The sequence below is a fragment of the Pelodiscus sinensis genome, chromosome 1 (genome assembly GCF_049634645.1).
Source record: "Pelodiscus sinensis isolate JC-2024 chromosome 1, ASM4963464v1, whole genome shotgun sequence".
NCBI lineage: Eukaryota > Metazoa > Chordata > Testudines > Trionychidae > Pelodiscus > Pelodiscus sinensis.
The window spans coordinates 123,984,267-123,997,150 of record NC_134711.1 but is presented as its reverse complement, the minus strand read 5'-3'; the positions used below and the strand labels follow the sequence as shown (position 1 = coordinate 123,997,150).

The window sequence follows — 12,884 nt, the reverse complement described above, 5'->3', positions numbered from 1 at the left end:
TACATTTGTCTCAACCCTGTTTATATAATTTTTAAATCAAAATAGTTCCTCCAACTCCTTCCCATGGATAAAATTGCATAAGACAGACAAAATTCTCCCTCTACTGACATTACTAATATTTGCATGCCAAGCACATCCAAACAACTTCCTACACATTACTACATTATCTTGGAGAATTCTGTTACATTGTTAAAGCAATTACATTCATGCATCCCGGTATAGAAGGGGAAGAGGGGAAATTTCAGAGACGAGGAACAGATCAGTTTACATCCATTAATTAACATACTCATGAGTTGTTTGTAAGGTTACTATCTCACAGAAGACAAAATTACCAAAGAGGCTAAACACAAAACAGAGCATTCAAAAAGCAAATTTAGAATATAACAATCACTTCTTCAATCTCATTGGAAATGTTCTGTTTTTCATTAACCATAATGTACCAGAACCTTGTTAATTTATAGTTTTGTTGTAATTGGCTGAAATTTTACTAGGAACCTAAACCTTAAATGTGGAAATTTTAAGAGTACATGGCTACGGAATTGACTTCACTAAAGATACATCAGGGTCACATAAGTGTTCTGTCTCTGATTTACGGTGGGTTTTATCACTTTTCATTGACTCATCACCAATGAAACAAATTTGTTTCAGACTTTTAAAAACATATATTTTTGTGAGACAGACATTGCTGAAAAAAAACCTTTACTCGTTAATCAAAATATCAATCAAGAAAAGGATAACATGTTTAACCCAGAGATCCTCCTTTATCATCATCTTCCTCAAACAAATTTTGCTGAAAATGTAACACAATTTGGGTACTAAATTTAGATTAATTTCAGCAATATTTGGAACAGCAGACAATAATCAATTTGTGATAATCCATCCATCTGAAAAATCCTAAATTTGACAAGATCAAAGCACCTTAATTTTGCCCAACATTAGATTACTAGATCTATGAAGAACCAGAGTGGTGTGGCTTTAGTTAATGCTAGAATTTAACCTGTTTATGGATTTTCACAGAACAACTTTACAGTGAAAAACATTCAGGTTCATTTACTAATCAGCTATACCCCCAGAATCCTTTCATCTTCTTTATTATCCTGCCCAGAGGGTGCACTCTTAAACCAGCATGGATTTCCTAATCACCTCTGGTGAGCTCTTACTTCCTTTCATTTCATTCCATAAAAGCATTAACATTTAACTCTGGTCTTAAGGACAATTTTTTCATTTGGTGACAGTCTAGTTTAAACCAGAAAAAAAAAGCCGTTATTATCTTACTTGTCTTTTTCTTGATTTACTTTAGTGTGTGTTGAAATTATGTTTGTGCTTTCAAGTGAAGAATTTGTAAGGTTTATCTTAACATCAATCATTAAGCATAGAAAGAAAATGATTCAGCTCAAAGAAGTGTTTTGCAAAAGATAAGCTATAGTCTCAAACCAAATTTTGAAACAAAAACCATGGCTCTGGCTTTAGTCCTACTTTCGTCCATCTTATCAATTCACAGACTATTGTGTAACATTCACAGTTCACAGAATATTGTGTAGAAAGATTGTGCAGAGCAAGGACCAGTAATAATTTTTATTTAACATACATGCCATTTATAAGTGTAATGTCTCAGCAATGAGTGTGTAATGAGGTGGATTGGCCTCAGGCTGGCACCGAGAGACCTAATTCACCCAGGTGGGCCCAGCTAACTCTGCCCCTATTCCCACATAGGAATTGTGGTGGCCATATAGGAAGTATAAGAGTAGGGCTTTGCACCTCAGTTGGACCCAGGCTAGAAGGAACCAGATGTCCTTCCCAGAGTTCCAACAGAGACCACGACTGACTGTGATTCCTGGTGAAAACTCCCCTTAGATGACCTGGAGAGAAAGCCAGCTTCTGTCCCAGAAGATAAAGATATCCAGAGCGGAAGTGGGAATTGATCTACTTGGCATGAAGGAGATGAACAAGGCACCAATGATCACAGAGTAGCCCCATCTGAGACAGGAAGTAGCCCAGAGAATCAAGATATTGACTCAGCTATTTTGCTAGGAAACAAGGCAGAGACCCCCACACTTCCCTGCTAATCCTTTTACAGGATTACCTGTTGTTTCGAATTGGGACCTGGTGGAGCAGGGTGGGCCTGGGTCCCTCTACCCTTCTTTCAGGATTGGATGAACCACTTATTGCTTGATTGCTCAGCCTTACCCTGTAGGCCTGAGCTATAGGCCACTTAACTGCGTAGCCCTCAGACAGGAGGCCTGAACCACAGAGAGCATTCGGCTTTAAGCTAAATGGGTGGCTCCACTGACGGTTTTGTCTGCTCTGCACCCCACTCCCACCCACTCTCAGTTGAGGAGACGTGATCAACCACTTGCTCCTTGGTTTGACTGCAAGCCAGGATGTCTGATGGTGCTCACGGCAGGTTGCCCCTGGTCCTCCAATGCAGGTATGTTACAGAGAGATACATGCATCTTTGCTCATCTGACAAAAATATATTAGAGATACATCTAATCTAACATAAATCCCAGATCCAAACAGCATCAAACTTCATCAAATTTGATTCAGACCCGAACTTTGTAGCTTGGGATCATCTGCTTATTTTTTTAAAAGATGTTATATGAGTGTAAAAGCAAAATCTATGCTCATACAATTTATTATTTAGAGAAAATCTTGATGGCATGGTGGGATATAAATATTTTCTTGGCCTGAGTTTGGGATGGCCACATTACGCACAAGGTAGGAAGTGAACTACACCAGTTGCCCCAAATAAGTACTGATAAAATCTTTACAGCACGGCACACTATCATATATTTGACTATACAACATGTTAATGAAAAACTAGCCAAAGAATTTGTTTTAAACATTTCTTTGAGTCTCTGTTTTAATCCTTTAGGCTCCAAAACCATAAGCCTGAGTTCCCAGCTCAGGGAACGAAGAAAAGTTAAAACATGAAACATCTCCAAAAATGACCCTAACTTTCTAAACATAAGTGTTTTGCAAAAGATAAGCTATAGTCTCAAACCAAATTTTGAAACAAAAACCATGGCATGTGACATGTCAGATCCTTCCAATACTATAAAGTTATAAAGTGATATACAAAATAGTTAGGCAACTGATGTGCTATGACCACTACTTATCATGTGGACCACTTTATGCTTCATTGTTCTCTTGTGTTCTTCTGTCTATATCCACCTTTTGTCTCATATTGTAAGCTCTTTGGGGCAGACATGATCTTTTTGTTCTGCATTTGTACAGCACACAGCACAATAGGTTCCTGGTCTGCGACTAACATTCCCAGATGCTATCATAATTGAAATAAATCATAATATTTCCCAATTCTAGCCCCCAAAGGGTACTATATTCTTTTATCTAAAATATTTTTTTTATACACAAACTATTATTCATCCAGAATTGAATCTAAGCAGCACTTACCTTTGGACTGGAAAGAGGAGGCATTTCTTGGGCAGGCCAATTTGCAAAAATAAATGGCTCCCATGTGAAGCTAGTGAACGTTTGGAATGTTAGAAAACACTCTGGAGAAAAGCGTGATTGTGCCGAGAGAAGGTAGTCAAAAGCTTGCGGACCCAAACTCCAGGATTATGACCTGTTTGTACCGGCTAGGCTGCTGGCCTTGCTACAAGGGCCAGGAGGATGCAAATGGTCACTGGGGAAGTGGCCCAGGGCACTAGAGCCAGTAAAGGGGCATAGAGGAGGGCAGGAAAAGGCTACCACCAGAGAGTCCTTAGATTGGGATCCAGAGTAGTGGGCAGGCCTGGGTTCCCCCCTTACTCCTTGAATCACTCCTTTCCATGAAGACATGGTTGATACCTCAGGGGCACACCACAGTCTATAAGGGGCTAGATTTTGGGGCTGCAGTTGGCCACAGTGGTGGTTGAAACTCAGAACTGCTGATACTCTCCTGGGAAGAGGGTGTGGCCCATGCAGACTGTAGTTTGCCCTTGAGACAGAGGGACTAGTCTTGGAGGCCACAGTGGCAGCAGAGACACAGCACTGGCAACAAACTCCCCAGATAGGGGACAAGAGACCAGTGTAGTGGGCACTGCCAGAGGGCAGTGTCCCGAAGAAGATGCCACGGTCTAGGAGTGACATGGATTCAGAACACAAGCGTGGACTGCATAGTGGGAGAGACACCAGCCAGAAGGAGATGCCCCAATGATGACCAGCCTAATTCCCTGGAACTACCAGCAGGAGGTACCACAGTGCTGAGTCAACCCCGTGACAAGCAGCATGGGCAGGGCCTTTTCACCTGGCCACAAGCTGTTGTGGTGAGCGAGGGCTGGGGTTGTCCTCTTTCCTCGGGGCAGCCTGCACACTGAACCCCTCAACCTCAGCCTCACCCCAGAATAATGATTCAAATGAAGAAAAAAAATTGATTTGACTTAAGGACCCAAGCAACGCTGGATAAATCTTCTAGTTTAAAAATATTGGGAATTTGTTAGAAAGCTCAAAAACTCAACAAAATGTATTGCTTCAGGTTGAACAAAATGTTTTCCTTGAACTTAAATAATGTTTTTGTTTTGTTTTTGAAATGACCAAAGAGCCACCCAAAAAAGTTATTTGCAGAGTTCCAGTCACCACGGATGTCTCCATAAACACATAAGAACGGCCATACTGGGTCAGATCAAAGCTCTATGTAGCCCAGTATTCTGTCTTCCAACAGTGACTAATGCCAAATTCTGCCTAAGGAATGAACAGAACAGGTAATCATCAACTGAACTACATCCAGTCACCCATTCCCAGCAACAAAGTCTTCTTTGGGGTTATGACGATACAGTGAAATGTAGTAACTTGTGGGGGGAATTGTGGCCTTTCTAATGGCTTCAGGGTGTGCAGGAAACTTGGAATATCCTGAGTACAATTGGGCAGCACAGACCAAACAAATCACCTGCATCCATGGAGACTCAAATTTAATTCTTCTACAGGTATGGCAATAAGGTATTCAGTCTTGCTGCCCAGGCTAGTTATTGTGGTGCAAGATTGAATACCTTTCTCATTTATTGCTCATGAAATGTACTCATATCCATGAAAAATAATATACTATGGATGGCAAGTCCTCGGATGACCACGGGGGTCTTTTGAAGTTAGATCCCAAAGGGGACTGCATAGACTGGAGATGAACACAGAGATAGTTCCCTGAGACTGGCCCTAGGAAGTGAGATACATAAGAGGCTGGTAAACTTTGCATGGAACATCTCATTTTACCTCTAGTAGTAAAAGTTGACCTGCTTCAAAACGGTTAAGTTGATTCTGCTGCCTTACCTCAATTCTGAGAAAGTGAGATGGGAGCAGGAAAACAGAGGACCACCTAACTAGTGGACTGAGCACCTAACGCAGAAACTTCAAGAATAGTCCATGTAGGAGGAATTGTGAGCTTGAGCTTTTGTTATGTTATTAGTTATTAATCAAGCCAAATCCCAAGAAGGGGATACATGGACTAGATTGGGAAAGGTACCTGCTCATATACAGATTCTCCAATACTAATAAGTGCTTGCAGCACAGTTTCACTTTGAAAAGTAACTAAACATGGCAGCATGCGTCCATTTTTACATTGTCTCTGTGACTTACTTCCTGATCAAATGTACTCACTTTGCAAGGTGTTTTATTCTTGTCTAACTATCTGTTCTGCAAACTCAAGCTGTAAATAGGAAGTGAAGTTGAGTTCCTTCTGGTATGAAAAGAGCTCAGTTGCCAGTAAGTCACATAACTTATGGCCAGCTCTTCCACTAGTACTCAGCACCAATGCTAACACATATTAGGCGCCTAATTAGGAGCTGAGTTCTTATGAAAATCTGGTGCTGTTGTGTGGGTCCTGATCCATTCTGAGAATTCCTTTCTGAATTCTATCCCCATTTAGTCTTATGCTAACCCACAGGGCCTGATTCTACTTTCATCTCACACCTGTGCACATCAGGAATAACGGCACTGATGTAAACAGACTTACCCTAGTATAAATGAGAGGAGAAGCTCCCTGACCAGGGCTGGCCTTACCATGGGGCAAACTGAGGCGGCCGTCTCAGGTGCCAGACTATGGGGGGGCACCACTAGGACCCAGAGCGTAGTTGTGTCTGCTGCTGATGCATATGTATTCTCTCTGCTCTAGAGCAGAACAGGAAGAAGGCAGAATTGAGACCTTTCAAAGTTTTGGCCCAAGCGAGGAGGTATGGGGGTGTCATTTGAGTTCCCTGCGTCAGGTGTCAAAATGTTGTGGGCTGGCCCTGTCCCTGACTTCATATTTTGGCCCCAGTTACCTCTGTGTAACACCACTATTTACAATAGTGTTGCACAGATATAAAGAAAAGGAGATCTTGGCCCTTGGCATTTTGCTTGTGAAGTGATATAATAAAATAACCCAACTGTGAGTCTTACAGCTGTATTAGTGATGAAGTATTAACTGGAACAAACAGTAATATCATTTATTATTGCTGATAAATTATACAGGAAAGGGTGCAGTTTTGACAAAGTGACTTTTCATTAGGACAGCACTTCAAAAAGTCACTGTGTTATTTATTGAGACTGCAGTATACTGAACCTATTAATTATAATACATATGCTGAGATCATTTCTGTATATGAACAAGTCAGATATATGTATAGATGAATACATTTTTAAGATTTCCTGTGAAGGTTTAAGAGTACCCCTCTAAAGTTATACTATGTGAAAGGATAAATTACAATTACATGAGAATCCCAGCTCCCATTAATCAAATTATCCTGAAACCATAAATACTCTTGCTTCCAAGTTGTTCAATAAACTTGGTTTCCTGTTTTTCTTGTCTATGTTTTGTCTATAATTCTTTTCAAACTTCAAGTATTTCCTAATTGGGATTTAAGTCCTGTCAATTCTTATGCGTAAGAAAGAGACTGCTTTCTATGCCAACATAAATGAAAAAAGTAAGAAACAACTCTCAGACATGACTGCAAAAGACATTCTTTCCATAACAAAGATAAATCCAACACTTCTACAATTACAGAAGGTTAGAGCACTAAGCAATTCAATTGAAATGAGAGAATAAGGCAGAGGGATGTGCTTCAAATGGAGAAAGATAAAATCTTCTGAGACGCTGCCCTTAAAACTACCAAGAATATATTGTAAGATTCACAATTTAAGTGTTACAAATTGGATTGAGGGCAAAAACATCATAGAAAATATTGGTGCCGAGAAAATATAATGCCTCTAATATCTACAAGGTTCAGTATGAACACCATATCAGTGTGGCTTGTTGATCTATGGGCATGATTCTCATGATAGCAGTTTTCAACTATCTAAAAGGGTGTCACAAGGAAAAAGGAGAAAAATTGTTCTCCTTGGCCTTTGATGATAGGACAAGAAGCAATGGGCTTAAACTGCAGCGCGGGAGATTTTGGTTGGACATTAGGAAAAACTTCCTAACTGTTAGGGCGGTTAAACACTGGAATAATTGCCTAGAGGGGTTGTGGAATCTCCAAGGCTATGTCTAGACTGCAGGCTTCTTTCGAAAGAGGCTCTTTCGAAAGCATCTTTCGAAAGAGAGCGTCTAGACTGCACGGAGAAATTTCGAAAAAGCGGCTTGCTTTTTCGAAAGAAAGCATCCAGTGAGTCTGGATGCTCTCTTTTGAAGAAGCCCTATTTACATTGAAGAACGCCTTCTTTCGAAAGAGGAACTTTCGAAAGAAGGCGTTCTTCCTCGTGAAATGAGGTTTACAGCCATCGAAAGAAAAGCCGCGTTCTTTCGAATTAATTTCGAAAGAACGCGGCTTGAGTCTGGATGCAGGGGAAGTTTTTTCGAAAAAAGGCTACTTTTTTCGAAAAAACCCCTGAGTCTGGACACAGCCCAACACTGGGAGGTATTTAAGAGCAGGTTGGATAGGCATCTATCAGTGACGATCTAGACAATGCTTGGTCCTGCTGTGAGTGCAGGGGACTGGACTCGATGACCTCTCGAGCTCCCTTCCAGTTCTAGGATTTTACGATTCTAGGATTCTAAATGTTTCTAGTATTGTTAGAGTTCAGTTCTTCATTCTTTGGCTTATATACAGGCAGTCCCCAGGTTACGTACAAGATAGGGACTATAGGTTTGTTCTTAAGTTGAATTTATACGTAACTCGGAACTGGCTCCAGATTCAGCCGCTGCTGCTGAAACTGACCAGGGGCTGACTACAGGAAGCCCGAGGCAGAGTTGCTCTGCGCCCAGCTTCCTAGAATCAGCCACTGATCAGTTTCAACAGTGGCTGAATCTGGAGCCCCCAGGACCAACCGAGCAGCACCCCAGCTGCTTTACCCCAGGCGTCCACAACAAAAGCCTGGTCTGCTGGGGGGGCGGGGCGCACTAGCTGCGCTCCTCCCCCCCCAGCAGACCAGGAAGACCCGGAGCAAAGCCGCGGAGGCGGCGGGGTCCCGCGCCTCTGCAGCTTTGCTCCGGGTGTCCCTGGTCCGCTGGGGGGGGGGGTCCCCAGCAGACCAGGGAGACCCAGAGCAAAGCCGCAGAGGCGGCGGGGTCCCGCGCCTCCAAGGCTTTGATCCGGAGCAAAGCCACAGAGGCGTGGGACCCCGCCACCTCCAAGGTTTTGCTCCGGGTGTCCCTGGTCTGCTCGGAGGGGTCCCCAGCAGACCAGGGACACCCCGAGCAAAGCCACAGAGGCGGCGGGGTCACCGCGCCTCCAAGGCTTTGCTCCGGAGCAAGGCCTTGGAGGCGCAGGACTCTGCCGCCTCTGCGGCTTTGCTCGGGGTGTCCCTGGTCTGCTGGGGACCCCCCCAGCAGACCAGGGACACCCGGAGTAGCTTTTCTCGCACCGGAGGACGCGGTGGCGGGACCACTGCGCGTCTGGGTGGTCCCGCCGCCCGCAAGTTCCGGGGTGAAAAAAGTCCCGTTCGTAAGTGCAGATCCGACATAAGTCGGATCCATGTAACTTGGGGACTGCCTGTAATAGGAAATAGTACTTCCTTAATTTCAACAGAAGTAGGAGATTTATTAATCCTTATACTTAATGGCTCTTTTTATACATAAGGAAATATAGCTAAAAGACATTTTTCCTGGGAATTTTAGCTTCTCCAATACTATTATTAATTTTCTCCTATTTAGGCATATAACCAATAGATAACTAAACAGGATATACAGAAATTTCCTTGCTCTTACTATGCTGTGGAAATTGGGTAAAATATGGTTACTGTCCCTGGCTGACTGGTATCCAAGAATTTCTATTGTTATCAGGCCAAATTCTCAACTGGCATGAATCCTACATTGAACTTTATGAAGCAATACCAATTTACATCAGTTGAGGCCCTTTTAAAAAATATGTTTCACTATTTAAAAGATATTAACAAATTGCCATAAAACTAAAAGCTTTCTGCTCAGATAAAAATGAATACATTAATAGGTAACATCCTCCAGCCAACTGTATTAGGATGATAGTGGCCATATTTGCTGTGAAAAAGTGAACAGCCGTCTTAAATGGTATCAGCAAACCAGAATGCAGGAATCTGCATACAGTAGTTAGGGATGACGACCATAATGAGATTAACTGTACACATCCATGTTCTCTGATGAGCAGAGTCCATTCCATGTTAGCAAAGTGTTAAAATATACTACCTGAATATCAGTACTGCCACAAACATTTTTTCAGTAATACAAGATGTGATTCCAGAACAAGCTGTACACCAAGAAATCTGCAAACCTCCCAATCGCCTGTTAACATATAGAATTTAATTTATCTAGACATTTTCCTCATCTCTCCATCATCAGTGTCTGTGCACCTCACAAACTCTAGCAGATTTATCTCCATAACATTTCATCACGGGTTATCATCTTCGTATTACAGATGGGGAACGGCAACGCAGAGAGACTTATATAGCTAGCTAAGATCTGGTATAGTTGGGAACTGAACCAATAGTTTTCTAGTGTCATAATCCAATATTTTTAAAACAAGACCTCTGACCTGGTTTGCTTTATCTCTCCTGCTAGAAGTGCTTAATTTTTTTAAACTAAACAAACAAAACAAAACAAAAACAGAAAAAGTTTTCCAGGAGAAAAATGAAGGTTGGAGGGAATGTTACAATTTATCGTTTTTTCTGACAAGAAAATTCAAAACATTTTTTTTTTAAAGTTCAAATTTAAGTGACATCCCACCCCCCCCACCCCGACCCCGATTTTTAGGGGCCAAAGAATTTAAGTTTGTCATTTAAAGTTTCTGGATTGCCAATTTTTTTCCCCCTCCCTTCCCTTTTTATTTTTAATCTCCATACCCTTCCCTGACCCCCCACCCACCCACACACACGATATTTATTTATTTTTAAACCACTGGAAAAAGGGGACAGTATAATAATATTTCCACTTTTTGGGGATATTTTCCAGATGGAAAAAGTAGGAAGATTATAAAGGAATGTTAAAGAGTACGTTTTTCAAATATTATTTCAAAGCTAAACAAAACTGAAAATATAGAAAATTTTGTTTGGGTTGAACATTCACCTTGGAAAACAAAACTTTATAGTAAAAAACTTTCATAAGCAATTTTTTATTTTCCAACTAGCTCTGATGCCTGTCTACATCGTTTTCGACAATTCAGATTAAAAAATAACATACCTGCATTCTTTGGAGTCAGAAATAAATGGCAGAGATCTGCAGTGTCTTTTTTGACTTGCCCATTCATTACCACTGTTGCAGCATTTTTCCACTGAACTTTCTGTAGACATGAAAAAAAAAAACAGAATGTTTCAAAGTCCTTAACAAATAGTGTTGAGTCTACTAACAACTACTATAAGTTGATAGCCAACTATTTTTTTCCCCTCTGCACACCAGCTAAAGCTCAAACAGAACATGTATGCAGTCGGTAGGGTGTACAAATGAGTGGTTGTGTTTTCATTGTATTTCACATGTTTATTATGGTAGTGCCAACCTAGAGTGGGGCCCTGTGTTAAGTGCTGCACAGACATGAGTTGTAGATGGTTTCTGCCACAAAGAGCTGACATTCTAAGAAGACTAGACAGACATAGTATAGGAGAAGGAGAACATATGTGCAGAATGGACAATGTGATGGTAGCAAACCTCATGTAAGTTCCACGATTATTTGGGGGGCAGGAGGAATGAAAGGGTACAGGTGAGAAGAGGCTAAGAAGGGCAGCTGTGGACTGACATTGAGGTGAAGAGAATGTGAGGGAGGAGAAGGGGCCAATTAAAAAAAGGGCAGAAAAAGTCAAATGAAAATTGCAGAAAGTTCTCTGAATGTCCAGATATCCAGTCAGTCCATTTTGGTTGCTTATAGCCCTACCAAATGGACTGTCTTGCTGGCTCTTCTCTGCAGCCCATGAGTAAGATAAATTAGTCCCAAGCACAACTGCTGAACCTAATTAACTTTAAACAGAGCAGACTGTAGATACCCTTCTCCTTTAATATGAAGATGTAGGTCAGGAACTACAACTCCCAGCATGCAAAAATCCATTTTCCACAACAGTCAATAAGGAACACTGGATCCTGGAATGATCATCACCCTGAGTTCCACTCTTTAATGTTATAGTTAAGGACAGCCATGAGCTACACTGTAAAGCCCCAAGGAACCATTTGACCATTCCACTCAACAATATAACGACGATATTACTATACATGAATTTTCATAACTTCCTTATTTCCTGAACATCTAAAATATTCTCAGTTTGATTCTTTAAGAGTGTTTACAATCAACTATATATGAAGAACTATCTTCAGGGAAAGCCAGATGCAAATGAATAGAACATTTTGCCCACTTAATAAATGTAAAGTTGATATAAACAGTGAAAGTCAGAGGGAAAGAGACAAAAATAAAAATCAAATCAAGCTAACAGAGATGATTATTTAATTGTAATGTTATTTGTGTAGAATTACCTGATCTAGCAAACCTAAATACTGTTAATGAGCTGACAAGGGTTACAGGTCTGTTTCATGTACAAAAGTTCACCACACAGAAGGTATGTTAAAACTTAGATTAAAACAAGAATTAATTAAGAGTCTAGTCACTGAACAGTTCACTGCACATGGACCAGGCAGAAATATATGCAGGTTTGTGATTATAGGTATTTCTAATTTAAAGTTCCCATTAATGTATCTTTTCATATAGGTTCTGGTTGTTGATTTTTACATTATAATAAAATACTTTCATTCTTGGATTATGCAGTGATTTACAAAGGAAGGCAAATATCCCCATTTTAAACCTGGAGAAACTGCAGTGCAAAAAGATGAAGTGATTTACCCAAAGTCATACAGCACGTCAGTGGCAAAACACTGATCATTGGACCATATTGACTCCCCATATACTTGTCCTGGCAGTGGCCATTTCCTTCCCCTCTTATAATGTACCAAGTAAATCTGGAGCTATACACAACTAAAAAACAATGAAAGTAATGCTGGTCCAAATAAAGTCAATGACAAAATTCTCACTGATTTCAATTAACTCCATTCATCTGAAGAAGCGGGTTATGCCCACGAAAGCTCGTGATATCATCTACATTTTTTGTTAGTCTCTACGGTGCTGCAAGACTATTCTTAATTGTTTTTTTAAGCTTTTTCAGTTACAGACTATCACAGCTACCCCTTTGAAACTTCTAATTTTAATAGGTTCAGGATTTCACGCAACTATGTAAAAGACAGCTATAGCTAACAATGTTACAAAGAAAATCCAAGTCTGGTAAAGATCTACGTTTCTCTCACAGGCAGAAGTTATAGATAGAGTCTAGTCTCCTGGCTGAGTCTGTGACACCCACGTATATGAAGTTTCGTGCTTTTCTCCCACAAACATACTGTTAGTAAACACTGAATGCTTCTGGCTTAATGAAATGTATTATTATGAATAACTACATTTTATTGCTGCTGTTTGCAATTAATTTGACCCATATTGGAAAATGATCCACTTTTAAAGGTAGTACAGCGTTGGCACTAG

At 40.8% G+C, this 12,884-nt stretch overlaps 1 protein-coding gene across 2 annotated transcripts in view; it reads right to left on the bottom strand.

The window, feature by feature from the left end:
* FBLN1 (fibulin 1) overlaps window positions 1–12,884 on the bottom strand; it is a 114,809-nt gene that overhangs the window by 93,785 nt on the left and 8,140 nt on the right. For both annotated transcript variants that reach the window (XM_006127755.4, XM_006127754.4), the window contains exon 2: window positions 10,559–10,658. In XM_006127755.4, coding sequence (XP_006127817.1) covers window positions 10,559–10,658 — 100 coding nt within the window. The remainder of the gene's footprint in view (window positions 1–10,558; window positions 10,659–12,884) is intronic.